We start from the raw sequence: 19,409 nt of genomic DNA on the forward strand, positions 1-19,409 counted from the left end.
CACCCAGGCGTCTCTGAAATAAGTAAAATCTTTTTAAAAAGATTTTAAAAATTCATCTCCTTCCCACCCACAACCACAGACCTGAAGAAGGCAGATGGGACTATCGAGGATTTATCCTCATCCAGAGTCTGGGTTTCCCAGGGTCACAGGGAGGAGGGAAACTGACATTGGAATTTTCTTTCTTTCTTTCTTTCTTTCTTTCTTTCTTTCTTTCTTTCTTTCTTTCTTTTCTTTCTCTTTCTTTCAGATTTTATTTATTCATGGGGGACACGCACAGAGAGAGGCAGAGACACAGGCAGAGGGAGAAGCGGCTCCACGCAGTGTGTCCTATAGGGGACTCCAGGATCAAGCCTGGACGGAAGGCGGGCGCTAAACCACTGAGTCACCCAGGGGTCCCATGACATCAGAATTTCTGAATGCACACATCAGAGGCCGAGGACACCTCCACGCTCATCTCACTACCAGGTAGTGGGATTAAAGCGAACTGAGGCAAAGGCTACGGTTGGCAGTACGGGGGACAACTGGTCTGTCGCGGTAGTGGCGAGGCCATAGGGCCTGAGCCAAGCAGGTGGGAGTGGAGGTGTGGAAGAAAAGGATGGGAAAGTGGGCGTGGTGGATCCTACCACAGGATTTGGGGTGGGGTGTGAGAAGCACCAGGGGGAGGCTCCCTTGAGGATGGCCAATCAGAGAGCTAGTCGCGGCGCAGGGGCAAGACAGGGACGTATCTTGGTCGAGATTGGATAACGGCCTGGCGTTGGGAGGGGCTGCGCGCCGCCTGGGCCCGGCGCTTTGCAATTCAGCTCCATATACCACAGTGACGGCGGCGGTGGAGGTGGGCTGGCCGCGGCGCACGTGCCTGAATCTGAAGCTCCTCGCTTGCCTGGCCACGGAGTTCCTTGGGTCCCGCGTGCGTTCTGTCCAGCCTCAAAGTCCCGTCCCCTAACCTCTCGCCCAGCTTCCCAAAGCTCCGGACGTCGACTTCTGCAGAGTGAATTGTCACAGCCATGAATGTCTCGGAGGAGGGCATAGAGATCTTGCAGCCTTACTACTTCGAGCTGTTCCAGGACATGAGGCCCTTTTTGGAAGAGTACTGGTGAGACCTGGGGAAGGCGAAGCTCTGTGCCAGGGTCCTGACTGCTATTTGGAGGTGGGTGGGGGAGGAGACACTGAATGCCTGCAATGATTTTCTTAAAGAGCAAAGGTATCCAGCTCCCCTGTACTGGCTCCGTATCCCTGTTGTCCAAGATGCAGTTGGTGTGGCATCTCAAAGAGATTAGATGTGGAAGAAAGAGAGAGAGAGAGAGAGAGAGAGAGAAAGGAGGGAGGGACGGAGGGACGGAGAAAGGAAGAAAATGGGGTGAGGAAAGTAGGAGACAGAAACCAAGAGGAAAGAGTGTAGTGAGAAGTGATCTCTGAGGAAGGGATTGATCTGAGCTCTTACTCCCACCCACCTTGTAGACGACTCTCCTCTGTCCTTTGTGGTGGTGTGTGCAGGCCTGCGGGCATAGTGCTGGTGCCCAGGGACTGTCTACTTTCACAATTATCACGTTTCCCAAATGCTCCATCGTCCCCACTGTGGAGGAGACACAGGGAGCTCTTTCAATATTTCCCCAGGCTCTTTGATTTTGCCCCAAAGCTCCTTAGAGGGGCTTGTGGGCTGACTGTATGCTCCAGCCAATTTGCCATGACCCAACTGGGCAGAAACTATTGCCACATTTTTCTTACATCAGAGCCCTGGGTTGGTTGTAAGTATGGACCAGCAGCTGTCACCCACACAATTCCTCTGAGAGCAAGAATCACAGAAACCTTGAACACAGCCCCTGCACTGTGGTAGGTCCTTTATATACCTTCCCACTGTCAGAAGAGTGCTATTTCTCTTTTATAATAAGGAAAGTGAGGCTCAGAGAACTAAGTTTTTTTCCCCAGTGTGCCTCTCTCTCTGTGTGTCTAATAAGTGGCAGAGCTGGGACTCCGAGAGCACTCACCTTGAGATATGAATGGGCATTCCTCTAACCAGCACCCACTATAAACCCCTCTGCCTTCTGCCTGTCAGGGCAACCTCATTCCCCATAGCTCTGGTCTACCTGCTGCTCATCTTTGTGGGGCAGAACTACATGAAGGCACGGAAAGGCTTCAACCTGCAGAGGCCTCTGATCCTTTGGTCCTTCTGCCTTGCAGTCTTCAGGTAAGACACCCCCTCCCCCCAATCTGCACTCCCTGCCTATGCTGTAGACCCTAGAAACTCATTCTATTTCCTAAAAGCTTTCTAGCAACCCCAACTGAGTCAATGCCCTAAATTGCCCTCTAACTCTATTCCCGTTTTTGTTGTTGTTGTTGTTTTAAGATTTTATTTATTTACTCATGAGAGACACAGAGAGAGAGGCACAGACATAGAGGGAGAAGTAGGTTCCCTGCAAGGAGCCTGATGTGGAACTCGATCCCTGACCAGGGATCATGCCCTGAGCCAAAGGCAGATGCCCAACTGCTGAGCCACCCATGCGCCCCCCTCTAACTCTATTCCTAACCCCTTCCCTCAGCTCCTGCACTCTCTCAGCTTCCTCCTCCTCCCATATTACCCTGTTTTCCTTTCCCTAGGCCCCAGACTGGCAGCTTCTGCTCTCTCTCATGAGTCTTCTTGTGCCCATGGAGTCTGTGTACTTTTAACAAATTTCTCCTGCCTCTAATAACTCTCAGCACCCTTTTCCAAGACCTTCCAACAACTTCTTTAGCCCCTCCTTCCCAAACTCACTCTATCGCCCCAGTCCTGTTGTCCATCCCCTCCCAGGCTCTTCCTATACCAAGAACTCTAGTCCCTAATTCAATTTTGAGTCTGATCCTTCAGCATTTCCGAGTCCTTCCCCAGCCTTCATCTCCTCTAGTTTACTGGTTGGATTCTGGCCCCAGGATCTCAGAGGCAGTGACCCATTATGCTGGAAGGGGGAAAGTGGTGGAGTTTGGGGAGTGACCTGCCAGGTCAAGGGGGAAGGGTGAATTGGTGCCTGGGGAGGTAACTCTTACACCCTTTTCTTCTGTCCCATTTCAGTGTCCTGGGGGCAGTGAGGACATGGGGCCATATGGGGGCCTTGCTACTTAGGAGGAGTCTAAAGCAAACTGTGTGCTTCTCTAGCTACGTCAACAATCCCATAGTCAAATTCTGGTCCTGCCTCTTTCTTCTCAGCAAGATCATTGAACTTGGTGAGTGACAAGGCTTTGTCTCTCTGGTGCCCAGTTAACTGCATCCCTCCTCATCCGCCCCCCAACTTCACCCATCCCATGGAAAGTCCCTTCCCCACCCCTGAGTCCCAATAACACCTCTTATCCAAGCCCCTTTTCAAATTATTTGCCACAAAGACCCTTCTCATGCCCTGAGAATTCCCCTCATGCCCCAATATCCAGCATGGTGGGCAGGCCCAACACTGGATGGTTTGCCAGCTATGACTCCCCATCTCCCAGGAGACACGGCCTTCATCATCCTGCGTAAGCGGCCACTCATCTTTGTACACTGGTACCACCACAGCACAGTGCTAGTGTACACAAGCTTTGGATACAAGAACAAGGTGCCTTCAGGCGGCTGGTTCATGACCATGAACTACGGTGTGCATTCTGTCATGTACATCTACTATACTCTGAGGGCTGCCAAAGTGAAGTCCCCCACGTGGTTACCCATGCTCATCACCAGCTTGCAGCTCCTGCAGATGTTTATGGGAGCCACTATCAGCATCCTAACTTACATCTGGAGACAGGAACAGGGATGCCACACCACAGCGGAACACTTCTTCTGGTCCCTCATCTTATATGCGACCTATTTCATCCTCTTTGCCCATTTCTTCCACCAAACCTATATAGTGCCCAAGGTCAAAGCCAAGACCAAGAGTCAATGAAGGGTTGGAGAAAAAGGAGCCCCAGGCTCTCCCCACCGAGAGGATGAGCTTAGGTTTGGGAGAATGATTAGGATGCCTTCCCTGCATGGTTTTTCCCATGGAATGTGTGCCCCAAGGTGGCTGGAAGTTATGTCAGACAAGAGGTGGCAGCCCTGGGTAGGGTGTAATCTAGTACTTTGATGTTTCTATTTTAAATGTGAAGGTCGGGACGCCTGGGTGGCTCAGTGATTTTATTTATTTAAATAAAGTCTTTAAATAAATAAATATGAAGGCCAAGAAGGCCCTGGGATAGGGGTAGAACTGAAGAGGAATCCCAGAGCTAAATTATTTATATTTCTATCCAGAAATCTTCTTGCTCTATTTTTTTAAAAAAGATTTTATTTATTTATTCATGAGAGACACACAGAGAGAGAGAGAGAGGCAGAGACATAGGCAGAGGGAGAAGCAGGCTCCATGCAGGGAGCCCAATGTGGGACTCGATTCTGGGACTCCAGGATCACGCCCTGGGCTGAAGGCAGACCCTCAACTGCTGAGCCACCCAGGTGTCCCGCTCCATTTTTAAATTAAATATTTCAACGGGTCTTTGGGGATTTGGGGGGGAGGAAGACTGCTGTGATGGGAGAGGGCTGCTGGGTGAGAAGCCTAAGATGTGTGGAAAGATGAGAGGCACACACAAGAGACATTCAATAAGAATTCTAGGCCTGATAGGCACTTAATAAATGTCTGTTACAGACCAGAATTTTATTGCTATTAGAGGCCCAAGCCCCTCATAGGAACAGTGAGAAACAGGTGCAGAAAGGTGGTGTAACTTATCTAAGGTCATAAGCTTCCTAAGTTGCAGAATTGACACTTGGCAAGTAAGCGTTCCAAATCGGACCTTCCAGTTATCCTCCGTGAGGCCACGAGGTGGCACCGCAGCACCAGCTTTGGCTGACACCAGTCAAGTAGCTAGTTCTCTAAGCCACACCTACATATTTGCAGGCAGGTGCGCCCCTCTGCTCCAGGTATCCCCCAGCTTCCCCATCCTGGTGTTGGGAACTGAGAGGGGACTGAAGCCCTAGAAGCCCGGGCCCTCACTTTATTCCTGTACACCAGGCTCTTCCTTAGCCACAGGGGAGGGAGCTCAACCGCAACTCTGAATCATCAAACCTTTGGCAGTCCGCGCACTTTTATTTCGTTTATCTTTGAAAATGGGGGAGGGGAGTCTGGAGAAGGCGGGGTGGGCCAAGGGTCAGTTGGCCCCCGGGGAACTGGTCCCTGTTCCTGGCCTTAGTCCCAGGGGCGCGGACTGTGTGTAGGGTGTATAGGGCCCAGTCCACCCCTCAGGGCCGGCAGGGGGAAGGCTCTCTCCTGAGCTGGCCACCCACCATCCCCCACCCCCACCCCGAGCTGCCTCAGCACCCCTCTCAGATCCCGGGGCAGGGGCAAGCCAGTCAAGACGACCCCAGTCCGGGGAGTCTGTAAATTCTCGCCCCACCCTCGGGGATGGTCGACGGACCGGGCCATTCATACGGGCCGTTCAACGGCGTACTGGCAGGGACTGAGGTTGGCGGCCGGGGGCGGCCCGGGCACGGCGGGATAGCTGAAAGAGGCGTGCTGTTTGGCCTTGAGCCTCAGGCTGGCCAGACTCGAGTTACACGGGTCCCGATATACGTAGGGGGAAGAGGCGGCTGCAGCGGCTGCAGCAGCGGCCGAAGCGTAAGGGCAGGACACTGCCCCGGAGGACACTGCGGCCGGAGCCAGCCCGGGGGGCCCCCCGCCCAGGCCCTGCAGGGCCCCGGGCCCTGGCACGGCGCCCGGGGCGGCCGCGGCCGAGGGCACCATGGAGGCGGCGATGGAGCTGGGTGGCGAGAAGACGGGCTGCGAGGCCAGAGGCCCCACGTTGACCGAGTTGAAGGCGAACGGGAAGGTCTTGGCAGCAAGCGGCGGGCCAAGCGCCTTGGGTGGCCAATTGCCGTACGAGTAGCCGGGGTACACCTCCTCGTAGGGCGGCACCAGCCCCCCGAGCGGCGCCGCGAAGCCGCCCTTGCACAGCTCCGCTTGCTGGCTGCGCTCGCGCTTCCGCCACTTGGCGCGCCGGTTCTTGAACCACACCTGCGGGCGTCGGAGAGCGGCTGTCAGGGCCGGAGCCGGGCGGGGTCAGCGCTGCTGGCGGCTGGGTCACCGAGACCGGGGTTCGGGCCAGCGCCGCGTGGAGGATAAACACAAGTGTCTGGAAACGCGATTGGGCAGCGTGGAGGCTGCCTGGCTGGGCGTGGGGGGAGCGCACCGAGTCAGGGGGCTGAGATCAGGAGTGGACGGCAGGGCTGAATCGGGAGCAACAGGGTCTGGACGCGTAGGATGGGGTCAAGGAGGAATGAAGAAAACGAGGGACAGTGCGAGGGGGCGTGGGGAGAAGGAACGAGCCACCCGTAGTGACAGGGCGGAGGGAGTCAGGGCAGAGGCTGGAGGCTAGTGCGAAGGAGGCCACGCGGGGCAGCAGATGGGGGCAGGGGCACGTCGGCGTTAAGCCCGGGAAAGGCAGTCAGGGCAGAGGCACAGGGCTGGCTCCAGGGCGGCTCGCTGAGCGGCCAGTGAGATGGAGACTGGGCTGGAGAGGGCGCGGGGCAGGGGGAGGGTTGCGGGTCTGGGGAGGGGGGCGTACCCGCACGCGGGCCTCGGTGAGGTTGGTCCACACCGCGATCTCTTCGCGCGTACTCATGTCGGGGTAGCGGTTCCTCTGGAAGGTCGCCTCCAGCTCCTGCAGCTGCTGGCTGGTGAAGTGGGTGCGCTGCCGCCGCTGCTTCTTCTTCAGCGAGCCGTCTTCTGGGGAGCCGCCGGGCAGCGAGGCCGAGGCCTTTTCCGAGTCTGGGGGCCGAGGTGGGGGCAGGTCACAGGGCGCCCAGGCCTTCGCGGATTCTGCGGCTCGAGGACCTCCTCCACCCACCCCCACCCCCTCACCCCCCCCCCCCCCCCCCCGCCTTCCACTCCCAAATGCCACCCAAGGAGGCACTGAACTGTGATCTCCGGTAGAGGGTGCGCTCACCGCTGTGCTCCTGGCCCTTGCAGCCGTGTTCCGGGAGTGGCGGGTGGGGAGTGCCCGCATCTGACAGCGACAGGGCCGGGCTCCGGGCCTCCGCCTCGCTGAGCAGGCCAAACTCCATGGAGGGAGGACTCTGGAAGGGAGAGAAGGCACAGACCATGTTGATGGGGTTAAAATCTCCCGGTTATCCGGTTCTAGTACTGTTTCCCCTCAGGTTCACTGCCCCTTCTTCAGCTACCAGCACAAAGCTACCCCTGTGTGGAGTACCCTAGGATAGAATAAGGAAAACAGCAGCCTAAGGGGAGAAAGGTGTCTACCCCGGGGGTTTTATGCACAAATATGCACACTAGATATTTATCGAATTAGCTAAGGAAAACCACACCATTGCACGCCACGTACTGTATATCATATCCTCTAAAACTTCAGTTCCCTCTCACATGTATGTCCATTATCCCCACAAATTCATACATGCCCCGCAACCAATTATACCTGAACTCAGCCTGAACCTCTGTCATTCACCCTCCAGTGGGACAGATTTGATTTTGAACCAAGGCCCATATGTCTCGCATAAGGATAATCACTGCTCTTATTTATGAATACATACTATATGCCTTTACCTCACTATCTCTCTCCTAACAAGAATGCATCTGTATTAAATACTATCACCCTTGTTCAGATGAGGACACAGACTTGAAGTAACCACTAAGGCCACAGAGCTTGTAAGTGGTAAAACTGGGATCTGAACTGGGTCTGGGGAAACTCCAAAGCTAATGCCTTTTCTTCATTTGCTTTTTCAAATTGTGTTCCTTGGGGCCCTACCCAGAAATCCCTTCAGGGTAGAACTTGGGGCTAGCAGAGAGAGAAGCAGGCTCCATGCAGGGAGCCCGATGTGGGACTCGATCCCAGGACTCCAGGATCACGCCCTGGGCCAAAGGCAGACGCTCAACCGCTGAGCCACCCGGGCGTCCCAGGAGAGAGTATTTGAAGAAAGGGTTCCAGGATCAAAAACAAGTTTGAAAATCCCTAGGCTTGGGAACCCTGGGTGGTGCTGCGGTTTAGTGCCTGCCTTTGGCCCAGGGCGCGATCCTGGAGACCCGGGATCGAATCCCACGTCGGGCTCCCGGTGCATGGAGCCTGCTTCTCCCTCTGCCTGTGTCTCTGCCTCTCTCTCTCTCTCTCTCTGTGTGTGTGACTATCATAAATAAAAATTAAAAATTAAAAAAAAAAGAAAATCCCTAGGCTTTCTGGCCTTGTCTGCTTCTGTGCCTGCCCAGACACACGTCACACCCTTACCAGTTCCGCTCATTCCAGCCTTTACCAGCACTCCCACCCCGTACCCCCAGCAGTAGATGTAAGCTGCTTCTTCTTTTTTTTTAAGATTGTATTTATTATGTGAGAGAGTGTACACAATAGAGAGCATGAGCGAGCACCAGGAAGGAACAGAGGGGGAGGGAGAAGCAGAGTCCCAGCTGAGCAGGGAGCCCGACTCGGGGTTCGATCCCAGGACCCCAGGATCATAACCTGAGCCAAAGGCAGCTGCCTACCCAACTGAGCCACCCAAGCACCCCTAGATGCGAGCTTCTTAAAGCCACCCTACCACCCTTACTCCTTATCCCAAACCTTGCTTCACATTGCTCAGGAGACAGCCTGGGTCCCTCTCCAAGTTTCCCCAGCAGGATCTCCCTTCCTGTTAGCTCTCCCAAGCCCCCTCTGGTGGGATGAGGAGAAAGGGGCTCTAGTGAGGCTCAAGTACTTTGGATGCCTCTCCCTCAGAGGAGAACCAATGGAGGCTATGTACAGAGGAACAGGGGTGAAGAACAGGGTAGGAGGGGTCCATCTGCCTCTCCATTAACAGGGACTTAATGCAGGCTGTGCAGGGTGGCATTAATGTGGTAGATTAGCCTAGATTGAGATGTGTGTCACTTCACTGTTCTGAATTTATAAGGAGCCTTTCTCAGGGAGGCACAGATGGGCAGCGGCCTGTATTTGCACATGGTAATGCCCCCATCGACCAGCTGAGAGAGGACAGCTGCCCCCCCAACCTCTCAAGTGAGAATGGGGGTGCAACAGAGGTCAAGGCAGGAGGTTGAGAAGCACTCCCTGTTCTTTCTGCAGGGAGGGGGTCTAGACCTTGGGCCTTTTCCTAGGGTTGGAGAGGCAGGACTAAAGGAAACCCAGGAAGGAGAGAAGTCAGGCTAAGGGTGGGGAGGTTCAGCTCACCTCCCCTTCCAGGTCTGAGGTCAGGAGTTAGTGATGCTCTGATAGAAGAGAGATGCCCTTGGATGAGACCTGTGGCAGCCTTGAGTAGTAGTTCTTCCCAAATAGTTCAAAAGGCTTAGAACTGAGAGCTAGAAAAAGGGGGTTCTCTGAAGTCTCCTCTTATTTCATACCCAAGATGCTCTTGAAATGCAAACCATGTTCCTGGCTTTTCCAGAGGCCATGGGAACAACAGCACTGGGCAAAGAGGGACGACTGGGTTAACCTGTAGGGAAAACTAAATCCCATCAGTGCCATTTGTCTTTCCAGTCTGCCTTGGCTCCAGATTTCCAGTATTCTGAACTCCCCTTCTCCCTTCCAGCATTCCATACCTGTGTTTCCGTTTCACCCTCTATTGCAGGGTGAGGAGAGATAAGAGCCAGAGTAAAAGATGAGGCCGAGAAAGCAGAGTTCAGGCTATGTATTCCCAGAGACAGACAGACACACATGGAGACACACATGGGCCCCCACTCAGACAAAATAAGCACTTGGACTTGGAGCTAGAGGCATACAAACACATACTCTCCCACACATGCTCTCCCACATTCAGGCAGACAGACCCACACCATTACATAGTCTCCTCTCTCTGTGACAGGGACAGCTGCCTTGGCTGTTTTGGAGCTAGCCATTACTCCCCCCCCCCTTTCTGGCCCCTCTGAACCTCAGCTCTCAGTCCCAGAACTAAGGACTCTGTGGGGGAGGAGGAGGCCAAAGAGGCCAGAGGAGTGGTCTATACTCTAGCTGCTGGGGGTAGCCTGTTGTGCTGGGTGGGGAGAAATCCAAGGGAAGGGGGTGGGTTGAGGGTAGAGGGTGGAAACTGCCCAGGCCCCTCCTAGGAAAGTGATCTGGTATAGCCATAAGAAATTAGGTTTGGAAACAAAAGATCTACGTTCATGTCCTGGCTCCCCAACTCACTAGCTCTGTGTTCTTGGCAAAGTGCTTTACCTCTTTGGATATGTTTTTTCATTTCGTTTTTTTTTTAATTTTTATTTATTTATGATAGTCACAGAGAGAGTGAGAGAGGCAGAGACACAGGCAGAGGGAGAAGCAGGCTCCATGCCCCGGGAGCCCGATGTGGGATTCGATCCCGGGTCTCCAGGATCGTGCCCTGGGCCAAAGGCAGGCGCCAAACCGCTGCGCCACCCAGGGATCCCTGTTTTTTCATTTCTAAAAGGGAGATCATACTCCCTTCCCTACCTGCCTCTGGTAGTGCTCTAAGGTTAAAATAAAACAATGTAAAAATGAGTGGGGGCGGAAAATTCTATCCAAGTTGCTTTCTTCCTCTCCCATTCATTAAACAGACGCTGGGCATTGAGTTAGGCACTAAGGATAGAGTGGTAAGATCTCATCCTTGTGTCTGCCTTTGCTTGAGTTCACCTTCCTAGACTGTATCTCCCAGTAAAGAATTCCTCTGGTGAATAAAGGTGATTATGCTGCATTTGAGAGTGGGATGCAAAGGTGTGTTGTGAATTCTCTGCCCTGAACATAAAGGAGGGCCTCGCCAACAAGGTAACAGCAAAATGGGCAGAGTTACTGAAGCCAAGAACCACTGGTAAAGGGAAGAAGGAAGACTTCAGGCTCTTGACTGGGGTAGTAATAGTGGAAAGAGGTGTTGAGGCCAAGAAGGGCCCTGCCTGTGAAACTGAAAAGGCAAGAACACCACAGCCAGGCTGGTAACAGAGAGATAGAAGGTTGGGGGACACAGGCCTCCAGCAGACTCCTGACTGGGTAGGCTAGCCAGGCAGAAGCTGGGGGCACCAAGCTGTTGTCTGAGCTGGAGACAGGCTGGCTGAGGATTAAGCTCCCCCAAACTGTTGAAGGTCAGGAAGCTAGGGAGTTGGAACTGAGACCAGGGGCCTTGCCTCCCTCAGTAGACAGGAACAAGCAATAGGTCTGGAAGCTGCAAGATTGGTTGATGCTGGTAGGAAATAGCAGGCAGAATCAGAGAAAGTCAGGAGATAACAGCGGTGCTGAATCGAGCTCTGGGAGGGGCTGCTGGTCCCCACTCCTGCCTTCCTGCACACCTGACTGGGGATGTATAGGACAGGCTCCATGATGTTAGGGTGACAATCCCAGCCCTGAGGAGAAGAAAGGACCTGCAGGTGTGCTCTGATTCTGAAGTATAGGCTGGAATTACATCATGGACTGCAGCAAGAAAAAATATTCAAGATATATTAAGGTGGAGAGCAGAGGTTATCACAGGTCAAAGAGGTCGTAGAAGGGAGGCCATGGTTTCCAAGGAAGCCAAGCTTACAGCAAGAAGGCAACTTGTGTGCCCACTTTCACCCTGATGCCAAAGGGGCAAATCAGGGCCACAGCCAGAGAGTTCTCAAGGAGTTGCAATAATAATACCCAGTAAGGAGGTGTACCCTAGAACTGAGATGGAAGAAAACCCCTGAATGAAGAGGAAGATAGAAAGGAAGGAGTCATAGTGCTCAGCAAGTAGCAAGTTGATGATAGAATATAAACCAGGGCCCTTAACTAGCATGGAACCTGCCTAGAAACCTGGATCTAAAGTAAGGCCCTTAGGTTCATTAGGGATGCTGAGCACCCAGATTGTCTGGTCTGCTGAGCTGCAGTAAGTAAATGGGAGCAAATGAAGACAGCTGTAGATGAGGCTCACAGCTCCAAGAGGAAACCCTAAGATTTAAGTGGAGGCAGCAATGATTTGATGCAGTATGTATCAAGGGATAAATTAGGGATCAGAGAAATGGGCCCCCACACCCACCCTTTCCTTCCTTTTTTCCTTCAGCAGGTGTTAGGTGCTAAAACAGAGATGGTAAGGCACAGACTCTAACTTCTAGGAGCCCACAGTCTGGGGAGGCAAACAGGGCAGACAATGATGGGCTAAATGGGCATAATTCTCACATTGTGGGGGATCAGAGAGATGGAAGCCCATGTAAAGTGGTATCAAGCTATGGAGCTCAGAGAATGTAGCACATGACAGAGCTGGGAACTGGGGAGGCAGAGAAGGAGAAGAAGCTCCTAAATAAGAGAGCAGGACTGGGAAGGAGCTGGCAGGTTCAGAGGGCAACGGGCAGCCTAACTGAGATCATAAGAGAAAAACAGGTCAGGCTGAGGGAGTCTTCAATGAAGGGCATGGGGTGGTGCTTCAGGTTTGATGGAGTCTAAGTTAGAGCGTCTCCAGCTTTTCCATCAAAAACAGCTATGACCAGTAAGAAAGAACATCACTCTAGGAAACTGGGAGCACAACCTCAAACAGCTGCCACTACTACGAAATTTCTTTGAGATCTCCAGCCTTCTGTTCAAAATTGAAGCAAAATTTTCATTCTATTCCATACTTACGTATATTTATTTTAATATAAAAAATAAAGTTTTCTCTCCAAATCTCCAAGGGACATCTTCAAGTGACATCACCACACCAGGAAGATGGGCCATGTTTAGCCTGCAGCTTCATGCCCCTTATATTCCTGTCCTGTCTGCTCCTTTTGAGAAGCCGTACTACAAGCAGTGGGAGTCACTGGAGGCTTGTAGGCAGGGGAAAAACATAAGAACATCATCTCTGGGACCTTTATTTGGCTGTGGTGAGCAGAGTGGATTGGGCAGTGGAAAGGTGGGAAAGGGGAAACTTTAACTACAAAGTATAAGGAATGCCCCCAGGGAAGACAATGGAGAAGGAGTGGAGAGAATTTTGAAAGCAGCTCTTGTTCCCCCCCCCCACTGCCTATTTCTTTGCCTTTCTGTTTCTACCACTCTCATCAGGGGTCCCTGTCCATGACTATGGATGGGCTAGACACTCCAGGTAATCCTAAAGCTCAGGACCTAATGGATCTTTCAGGTTAGCTGCCTTCTTCCTCCCCATACTCTAGGATGCATCATTTAGAGTGAATGGAGAAGAAAAGATGTGAGTGGCTCTGTCCCTCTCTCAAGCCTATCCCCAGCGCAGCTCCAGCCTGCCCCCCTCTCCTCTCCTAGACCTGTGTCCTGGGCCCATATTCATATCCTTGAGCAGGAGGCAGGCAGAGATCAGATCAGGATATTTGGCCTGGTGGAGGAGTTAAGCATTTGGGGAACTCCCTGGACCTCTTCTTGAAAAGGAACAGGGGTAATGGCTGGCATTGGAAGCTTGGGATGGGGTATTCCATCTGTCACTGAGAATCTTCCTATGTCTGATCAGGGGTGCTATCAGGTTTCTCTAAGACTTGAGACCCCTCCTTCCAAACAAAGATTCTGTGGTTACAGGGGACCTACTTACTTATTTGGTGCATCTCCATTTGCAAAGGGCTTTCAAATACATGATTCCATTTAACTCTTAAAACCATCTTGGGTAGCAGGACTATCCATCCTCATTTCACCTCCAAGAAGATAAACTTGTCCAAAGTGACACAGATTGAAGAGACTCGAATCCAGTTCTCCTAAAACCAGAGTCTAAGCTCTTTCCACGCCTTGCCTCTTCTACCCCAGCAGCCATTTGTGGTTCTGACATGCACTGATCCTCCCAAGCCCTGGAGGATTCCATTTCCACTTCCTGCCTCTACCTCCTCTCTGGAAAGGAGCTCTGGAAGTTTGCTGCTCACAGTGTGCCAAGGAACATTTTCCTATTCATCTTGAATTTGCATCACCCCAGTTCTATAAGACCCCCTCATCTCCCATTTCAAGATTTGGGGAACAAACAAATCTGCTTATCTAGGCCTTTCATTATTTGTGGGTGTCCATCCTGTCTCACTTTCCAGAGGCCTAAGCTTTGAAGTTTGCTCTGTGTAGCAGCCCCTGGCTCCCTATTTGGTGGATCATTCTCTGTCCCTTCTCTGGGTCCATAACATTCTCCCTAAGAGCCAGTGACCAGGCATGCACTCAGCTACATGGTTTTATGCAAGGATGAGAGAACGTTCTGTCTTTTGTTTCCACTCATCTTCATTATAATGCCATTACGCCTTTTTGGCAAATGCAGAACTTTGGGCTAAGGTCTTCAGGGAACCATCTGTAATGCCTTCTCTATTCCTTTCCTGACCTAGACTTTAATTTCACCCATAATTTCAGTGATTTTCAAAGGTGATGGGAGCACAAGCCCCTGAAAAGGGTATCAAAATATGGTAGGGTTAATTGAGGTATACCTTTATATTTATCAAAAGGGAACAAGGACAAAAAAGGTTGAGAAACAATGTCCTAGCCAGTGATAGGCCAACTTTAAAATTAGGGAATGTAGGTGAGAGTGTGGGGAATACATATTGTATGTCATTCATGGGTGGGTGGTTAAAGAGGTTGAGACCCACTTGTTTAAATTGCTAAATACATCACCTTGCACTTATCTCATGAAAACTCAGTGTCCAGCTGAGTTGTTTTGCTCACTTACACAGTCTGGGAAAGTTCTCTCTTCTCTGTTCGCTTTAGCGTAACTGGGTTCTGGTTAAAGAGTTGGGGTCAGGGTGGGTGGTCACTGTATGGGTCCAAGGCAATTAGGGCCCTTTCCCAGCTACAGAGAAAACAAAAGGGACAGTTGGGTCGGGCTGAGACATCCTTCCTAACCAGACTTGGAGGGCCATATAGGTCCCATGTTGACCCCAGAGTCTGGATTCCATGTATTCTCCTTCCTCCTTCCTCTCAGCCACCAGGATGGCATTGGCACTGGTGGGGTTGAGAGAACCAAAAGGGAAACAAACCCACAGGGTTTGCTTTGCTAAAGGGCTGCAGTTTTCTCTTTGGGCCTGGGCTCCTGCCTCTTGCAGGGAAGGAGCCTTTAGCCTGCTGACACCCAGGTAGGAATCCGGGGCTATCTGGTCAGCAGTATTGAAATTAGGGGTTGACGCTGAGTTTGTGAGGGAACTGAAGCTGTTAGGGAGTTTTCTGCTGGATTCCTCCTTCCCCTTCCATTGTCCTTGTGGTTCATTTTCCCTTTTCCCTTGTCTTCTACTAGCGGTCCTACTATTGGCTTTCTCTCCACAAATTTGGATTCTAGAAGTGCAGGGTGATGCTCAGATCTAGTCTGGGTTGGAGAGGGAATGTCCTCCAGTGCCACTGCACTCCAAGGCCAGGCCTTTACTCTCACTTGCCTGTTCCTGGCACCCCCTGACCCCCCAACCCGCAGCCCCTAGGAGCAGAAACTAGTTTGCAAAGTGTGAACTGGGATTTGAGGCGACCCATCACAGCGAACCCCACTGCACACGCAGCAGCTGGGCAAGGCGCAGCCGGGTACATGGACATGCCACTCGGCCAGGGACATTCTGTCCGCCCCTGCCGGACACAGCGCCTGCTCCGGAGAGACCCACCTAGCCTCCCCGGACATTCTGTCCGCACTGAGCCCCGGGCATTGCGGACATTCCGTCCAATTCCATGCGGCTCCAGGCCGGGACCCATGTGGGCCCTGACACCCCAAGCTCGACATGCCAGCCCGGCCGCCTAGTCACTCGGGCTTCCCAGCTTCGGCCCTGCCGCCCGCACAGCGGCTGTCTGACCCGGTCGCAGCCAGGCTCCCACACTCGGCTCCTATCCGAACTGCGAAGCGGCTGGGAAGAGAAGCGTGTGAGACTCACCCCTGCTCCCAGCCCCTAGGGTGTGAGACCTGGGCGAGGGGCGTCCGGAGCCGCCAACTGCCCTCACGTTGTGTGGCCGTCGCCAGCTCCCCCCGCTGGCCAGGGCCTCGGCAACCCCTTTCTCTCCCTGGCTCGCTGCCCCGCGCCCCCGAATTCCAGGGCGCTTTCTGGTAATTATTTCCCGACTCTACTCCCTGCTTCGCGGAGCTCCTGTCCTGGCTCCATGTCTCTGGCTTCCCTCCGGATCCCCTGAGTCTCCGTCTTGTGTGTCCCCCGAGTCCCGACGCTGAGTTTCCCTTTTCGTAAGTCCTGGCCCCGGGTCTGCAGTACGCTCTCCCAGGCTAGACCCGTTCCCCAGGCACTGTTCCGTAGTTCAGCCACCCAGGTCCTGTTTTGGGGATCCCGAAGTTCGGCCGTGGCCCCTCGGCCCCATGAGCCCCTGCCCCCGCATGGTCAAGCACTCACAGTGAGTCCCGCAGCAGGCAGGCTCCCGGCAGCGGCGGCGGCGGCGGCAGTCTGGAGGGCAGGCAGGGGCCAGGGGCCGGGCACCCGGCCGGGGTGGGGGCCGCCCCCCTGCGCCCGGGCCGCCGCTCCGCTCCGGCGCTCTCCGACTCGCAGAGGGAGAGAGTGAGCCTCGCGGCGGACTGCCACCCCCCGCCGGCGCCCATTCACTTTATGGCAGCCCAGGGCGCCCCCAGCCCGCCGCGGCCAGCCTCGCGCGCCGGGCCCCGCCCCCTTCCAGCTGCGCCGCCCAGGCTCCACCCTTTCCAGCTGTGAATTTTCAGGCCCCGCCTTCGGGGGAGGGGTCCGGCCGGCGCGCCGCCAAGAAGCCCGCCCCTTGGCCAATCGGAGGTACTCCTCAGCATCTGGGCCACGCCCTTCCCCACGTGGCTGAAACCTAGCTGAGCAAGAACGTTTTGGCAGAGTCCAGCGAGCGAGAGTCTAAAGTGCCCGGAGGCCCCGTGGATGCCGGGCCCCGCGGCAGAGAAAGGGGGCCAAGCCAACACCCTGAGCGGTGTGTGCAGTGGTGCTGGGGTATAGGGCAGCCGGGGCGCCACGTGGGAGGGCGCACGGGCCGGGAGAGGCCACCGGGTTTCAGCGCTTGGTTGCCGCTCAAGTTTCGCAGATTTTCTCCACTTGTCGCTGTCTGTCTCTCAGCGCTTTTGTTTCTGCTCCAGTCTTCTCACATATTGACTTTTTCTTTCCTGTTCTTTCTCCTCCGCCCTTTTGCTCTTGGTGTTTGTCCCTCTCCTTCCTCCTCTGCCACTTTGAAAGGCTAATTTATCTTTCTCTGTGCTCCTCTTTTTCTTCACATCTTTCTTTTTTCCTCTTCTCTGACTATCTCCCGCTCTGTCCCCCCACCTTTCCTCTCTTCCAATAAGATGGCTTCGTGGAGAAAGCAAAGTTTGGAATGAGGCAAACCCAAAGCAGCATTCTAACACCAATGTTTTAACCCTCCCACCATCACCGAGTGACCTTGGACAAGTAACTTAGCTATCACTCCTCTTCTCCCACCTACATCTCAGAATTAAAGGAAGCACTCGCTGGATGTCAGGACTTATGTTGGGCACTCAGGCCTGGGTGGCTCCCCCATTAGTCTGTACCCTTGGCTTGCCCAGGCTATGCTCTCCCAGCCTTAATAGGGCTAACTTCTCCCTGGTGACACCAGATTCAGTCCTGTGGGCAAGGTGTGGGCTTGGTGCTTGCTAGCTAGGGAGTTGCAAGGGACAAGACAGTTGTCCCAAGAAACATGTGGAGTCAGACTGGGTAGCTAGGGTTACCCTACTTAAAACCCTGCGATGGCTCCTGATTGTCAAGATAAAGGCTAAACTGCCTAGCCCAGCATACAAGACTTTCGGCACCTGACACCTGACCTTGTCTTGTTGTTGTTATTATTGTTGTTAAAGCATGGGGACAGGACCCATGGGCAGGAAGAGCTGCCTGGAACTGATCATGTCTTACTCTCCAATCTCCTGTGGTTTCCTGCACATCTCTGGCCTTCTGACAGTAACATATTTCCAGTCTTCATCTTGCCAACTCCTACTCATTTTCCTAAGTTCCAATCAGGTTTTATTTTCTCTGAGAAACTTTTCCTGAACTCCCAAGGTAGCCAGATGTCTAGCTTCTTGCTCCCATAACCCTCTTACACATACCCTCTATTAGAGGTCAGCTTATATGATATCCTCTATGATCCTAAGATTGGGGAGGGTAAGTACTATGTCTTCCCTTATATTTCTATTCCTAGGCATAATGTGGGACTCAGTACTGAAATCTAAGAGGGAGATGTTCTGCCTGGTAAGACGATGGGCATTGTAATCTTTCTCCTCCTCATTTGTCACACAATCCCATTCATGCTTTATTTTTTATTTTTAAAAGGTTTTATTTTTAAGTAATCTCTACACCCAATGTGGGGCTCAAACTCATAACCTTGAGGTCTAGAGTTGTATGCTCCATTGACAGAGCCAACCAGGCACCCCAACTATTCATGCTTTTTGGTTAATTTTTGGAGGTATATGAGAGTGGAGATGAAGAGGATAGGGAGTTGTGGTCCAACTAGGATATTCCAGTTGGGTATCCAGGACCTCTCAATCTGAGACAGGCCCAGAAACCAAATCCCAGTTTTCAAATGAAAGTGAAAATGGTTCAGGGACCCCTTGGTGGCTCAGCGATTGAGTGTCTGCTTTTGGCTCAGGTTGTGATCCCAGGTCCGGGGATTGAGTCTCGCATCAGGCTCCCTGTAAGGAGCCTGCTTATGCCTCTGCCTCTCTCTGTGTGTCTCTCGTGAATAAATAAATAAATCTTTTTTTTAATTTATTTATGATAGTCACACACACACAGAGAGAGAGAGAGAGAGAGAGAGAGAGGCAGAGACAGAGGGAGAAGCAGGCTCCATGCACCGGGAGCCCGATGTGGGACTCGATCCCGGATCTCCAGGATTGTGCCCTGGGCCAAAGGCAGGCGCCAAACCGCTGCGCCACCCAGGGATCCCAAAATAAATAAATCTTAAAAAAAAAAAGTGGAAATGGCTCAGGTGTACTGTGGAAAGAGTTACTAAGGTGGTTGTATTTCTTCCTCTGACTCTGGGTGAAAGATCTGGACCCAGAGTTCAGGAGCCCAATGTGCAGGTGCAAGGAGCTGCTGAATTCTTTAGGTCTGATGTTCAGTCTTATGGGCTCTTCAAATTAGAGGAATCTAGAGCATCCCCATGTTACTATGGGATTAGGTATGGAGTTTTTCTGGAGTTGGGTCATCCATACATGGGAAGAAATGGAGAGAAAGTTGGTATCTTTTTCTACTCCCTCAGCAGTCTCTTCAGGTCTGCCCAGACACCTGCCCAGTAGATAGGCTGAGAATTCCATCATTCAATCAACAAGGAGAAAATCCATCCTCCTGTCTTCTTCCCACACACTCTCACTTCTATGTATTCTAAATATCCTGGCAACTCTATCATCTCTTGCAAGGGGAGAGACCACTGAGGGTAGAAGAGTGAAGACTGGGGTGGGCATCTAGTCCTTAGTCTTCTCAGCATTTCCAAGGCAAACAGGAAAGGCTTCAGTTTCCTGTCACTGGTGATGTTGGCTAACCCCCCATGATTACCTGTTTTCCAGGTAGGTAAGGAGCGTCCAAGGCTTAGTATGAGGAGCAGAGCTGGGAGTCACAGCTTGATAAACTAAGGTGTAAAAGATAGTGAGAGGCAGTGAAAAGGAGAGCTGGACTGAGGGTGAGGAGACCTGCGTTTGTCTATCTGCTCTGACGCTA

The 19,409-nt window shown here is 52.8% G+C and overlaps 2 protein-coding genes across 4 annotated transcripts; one reads left to right on the top strand and one right to left on the bottom strand.

Moving 5' to 3' along the window:
• Positions 1-792: 792 nt before the first annotated feature.
• Positions 793-4,186, top strand: ELOVL3 (ELOVL fatty acid elongase 3). Its single transcript, XM_055300664.1, has 4 exons — positions 793-1,093; positions 2,054-2,185; positions 3,044-3,195; positions 3,454-4,186. The coding sequence occupies exons 1-4, from the start codon at positions 1,005-1,007 to the stop codon at positions 3,879-3,881; spliced, it is 801 nt and encodes a 266-aa protein (XP_055156639.1). The 5' UTR covers positions 793-1,004; the 3' UTR covers positions 3,882-4,186.
• Positions 4,187-4,305: 119 nt separating this feature from the next.
• Positions 4,306-16,182, bottom strand: PITX3 (paired like homeodomain 3). Of its 3 annotated transcripts, none has more exons than XM_055300662.1 (4): positions 16,116-16,182; positions 6,907-7,036; positions 6,526-6,728; positions 4,306-5,975 (listed from the first exon to the last, which is right to left on the bottom strand). In XM_055300662.1, the coding sequence occupies exons 2-4, from the start codon at positions 7,022-7,024 to the stop codon at positions 5,388-5,390; spliced, it is 909 nt and encodes a 302-aa protein (XP_055156637.1). In that variant the 5' UTR covers positions 7,025-7,036; positions 16,116-16,182; the 3' UTR covers positions 4,306-5,387. The 3 variants fall into 3 exon arrangements, with proteins under 3 accessions (XP_055156637.1, XP_055156638.1, XP_055156636.1); XM_055300663.1 differs by lacking the exon at positions 16,116-16,182 and adding an exon at positions 13,376-13,418; XM_055300661.1 differs by lacking the exon at positions 16,116-16,182 and having other exon boundaries at positions 6,907-8,099.
• Between the last annotated feature and the right edge of the window lie 3,227 nt (positions 16,183-19,409).

Source organism: Nyctereutes procyonoides, unplaced genomic scaffold (genome assembly GCF_905146905.1).
Source record: "Nyctereutes procyonoides isolate TBG_1078 unplaced genomic scaffold, NYPRO_anot_genome, whole genome shotgun sequence".
NCBI classification, from domain to species: domain Eukaryota; kingdom Metazoa; phylum Chordata; class Mammalia; order Carnivora; family Canidae; genus Nyctereutes; species Nyctereutes procyonoides.

Bases quoted from the DNA above. Each gene is read 5' to 3' on its own strand.
- ELOVL3 (XM_055300664.1), top strand. From the start codon at position 1,005: ATGAATGTCTCGGAGGAGGGCATAGAGATCTTGCAGCCTTACTACTTC. The intron at 2,186-3,043 runs GTAAGACACCCC...GTCCCATTTCAG, and splicing joins TTCTGCCTTGCAGTCTTCAG to TGTCCTGGGGGCAGTGAGGA. The intron at 3,196-3,453 runs GTGAGTGACAAG...CCCATCTCCCAG, and splicing joins CAGCAAGATCATTGAACTTG to GAGACACGGCCTTCATCATC.
- PITX3 (XM_055300661.1), bottom strand. From the start codon at position 7,063: ATGGTCTGTGCCTTCTCTCCCTTCCAGAGTCCTCCCTCCATGGAGTTT. The intron at 6,729-6,906 runs GTGAGCGCACCC...CTCGGCCCCCAG, and splicing joins CAAGGGCCAGGAGCACAGCG to ACTCGGAAAAGGCCTCGGCC. The intron at 5,976-6,525 runs GTACGCCCCCCT...CGACGCCCGCAG, and splicing joins TCACCGAGGCCCGCGTGCGG to GTGTGGTTCAAGAACCGGCG.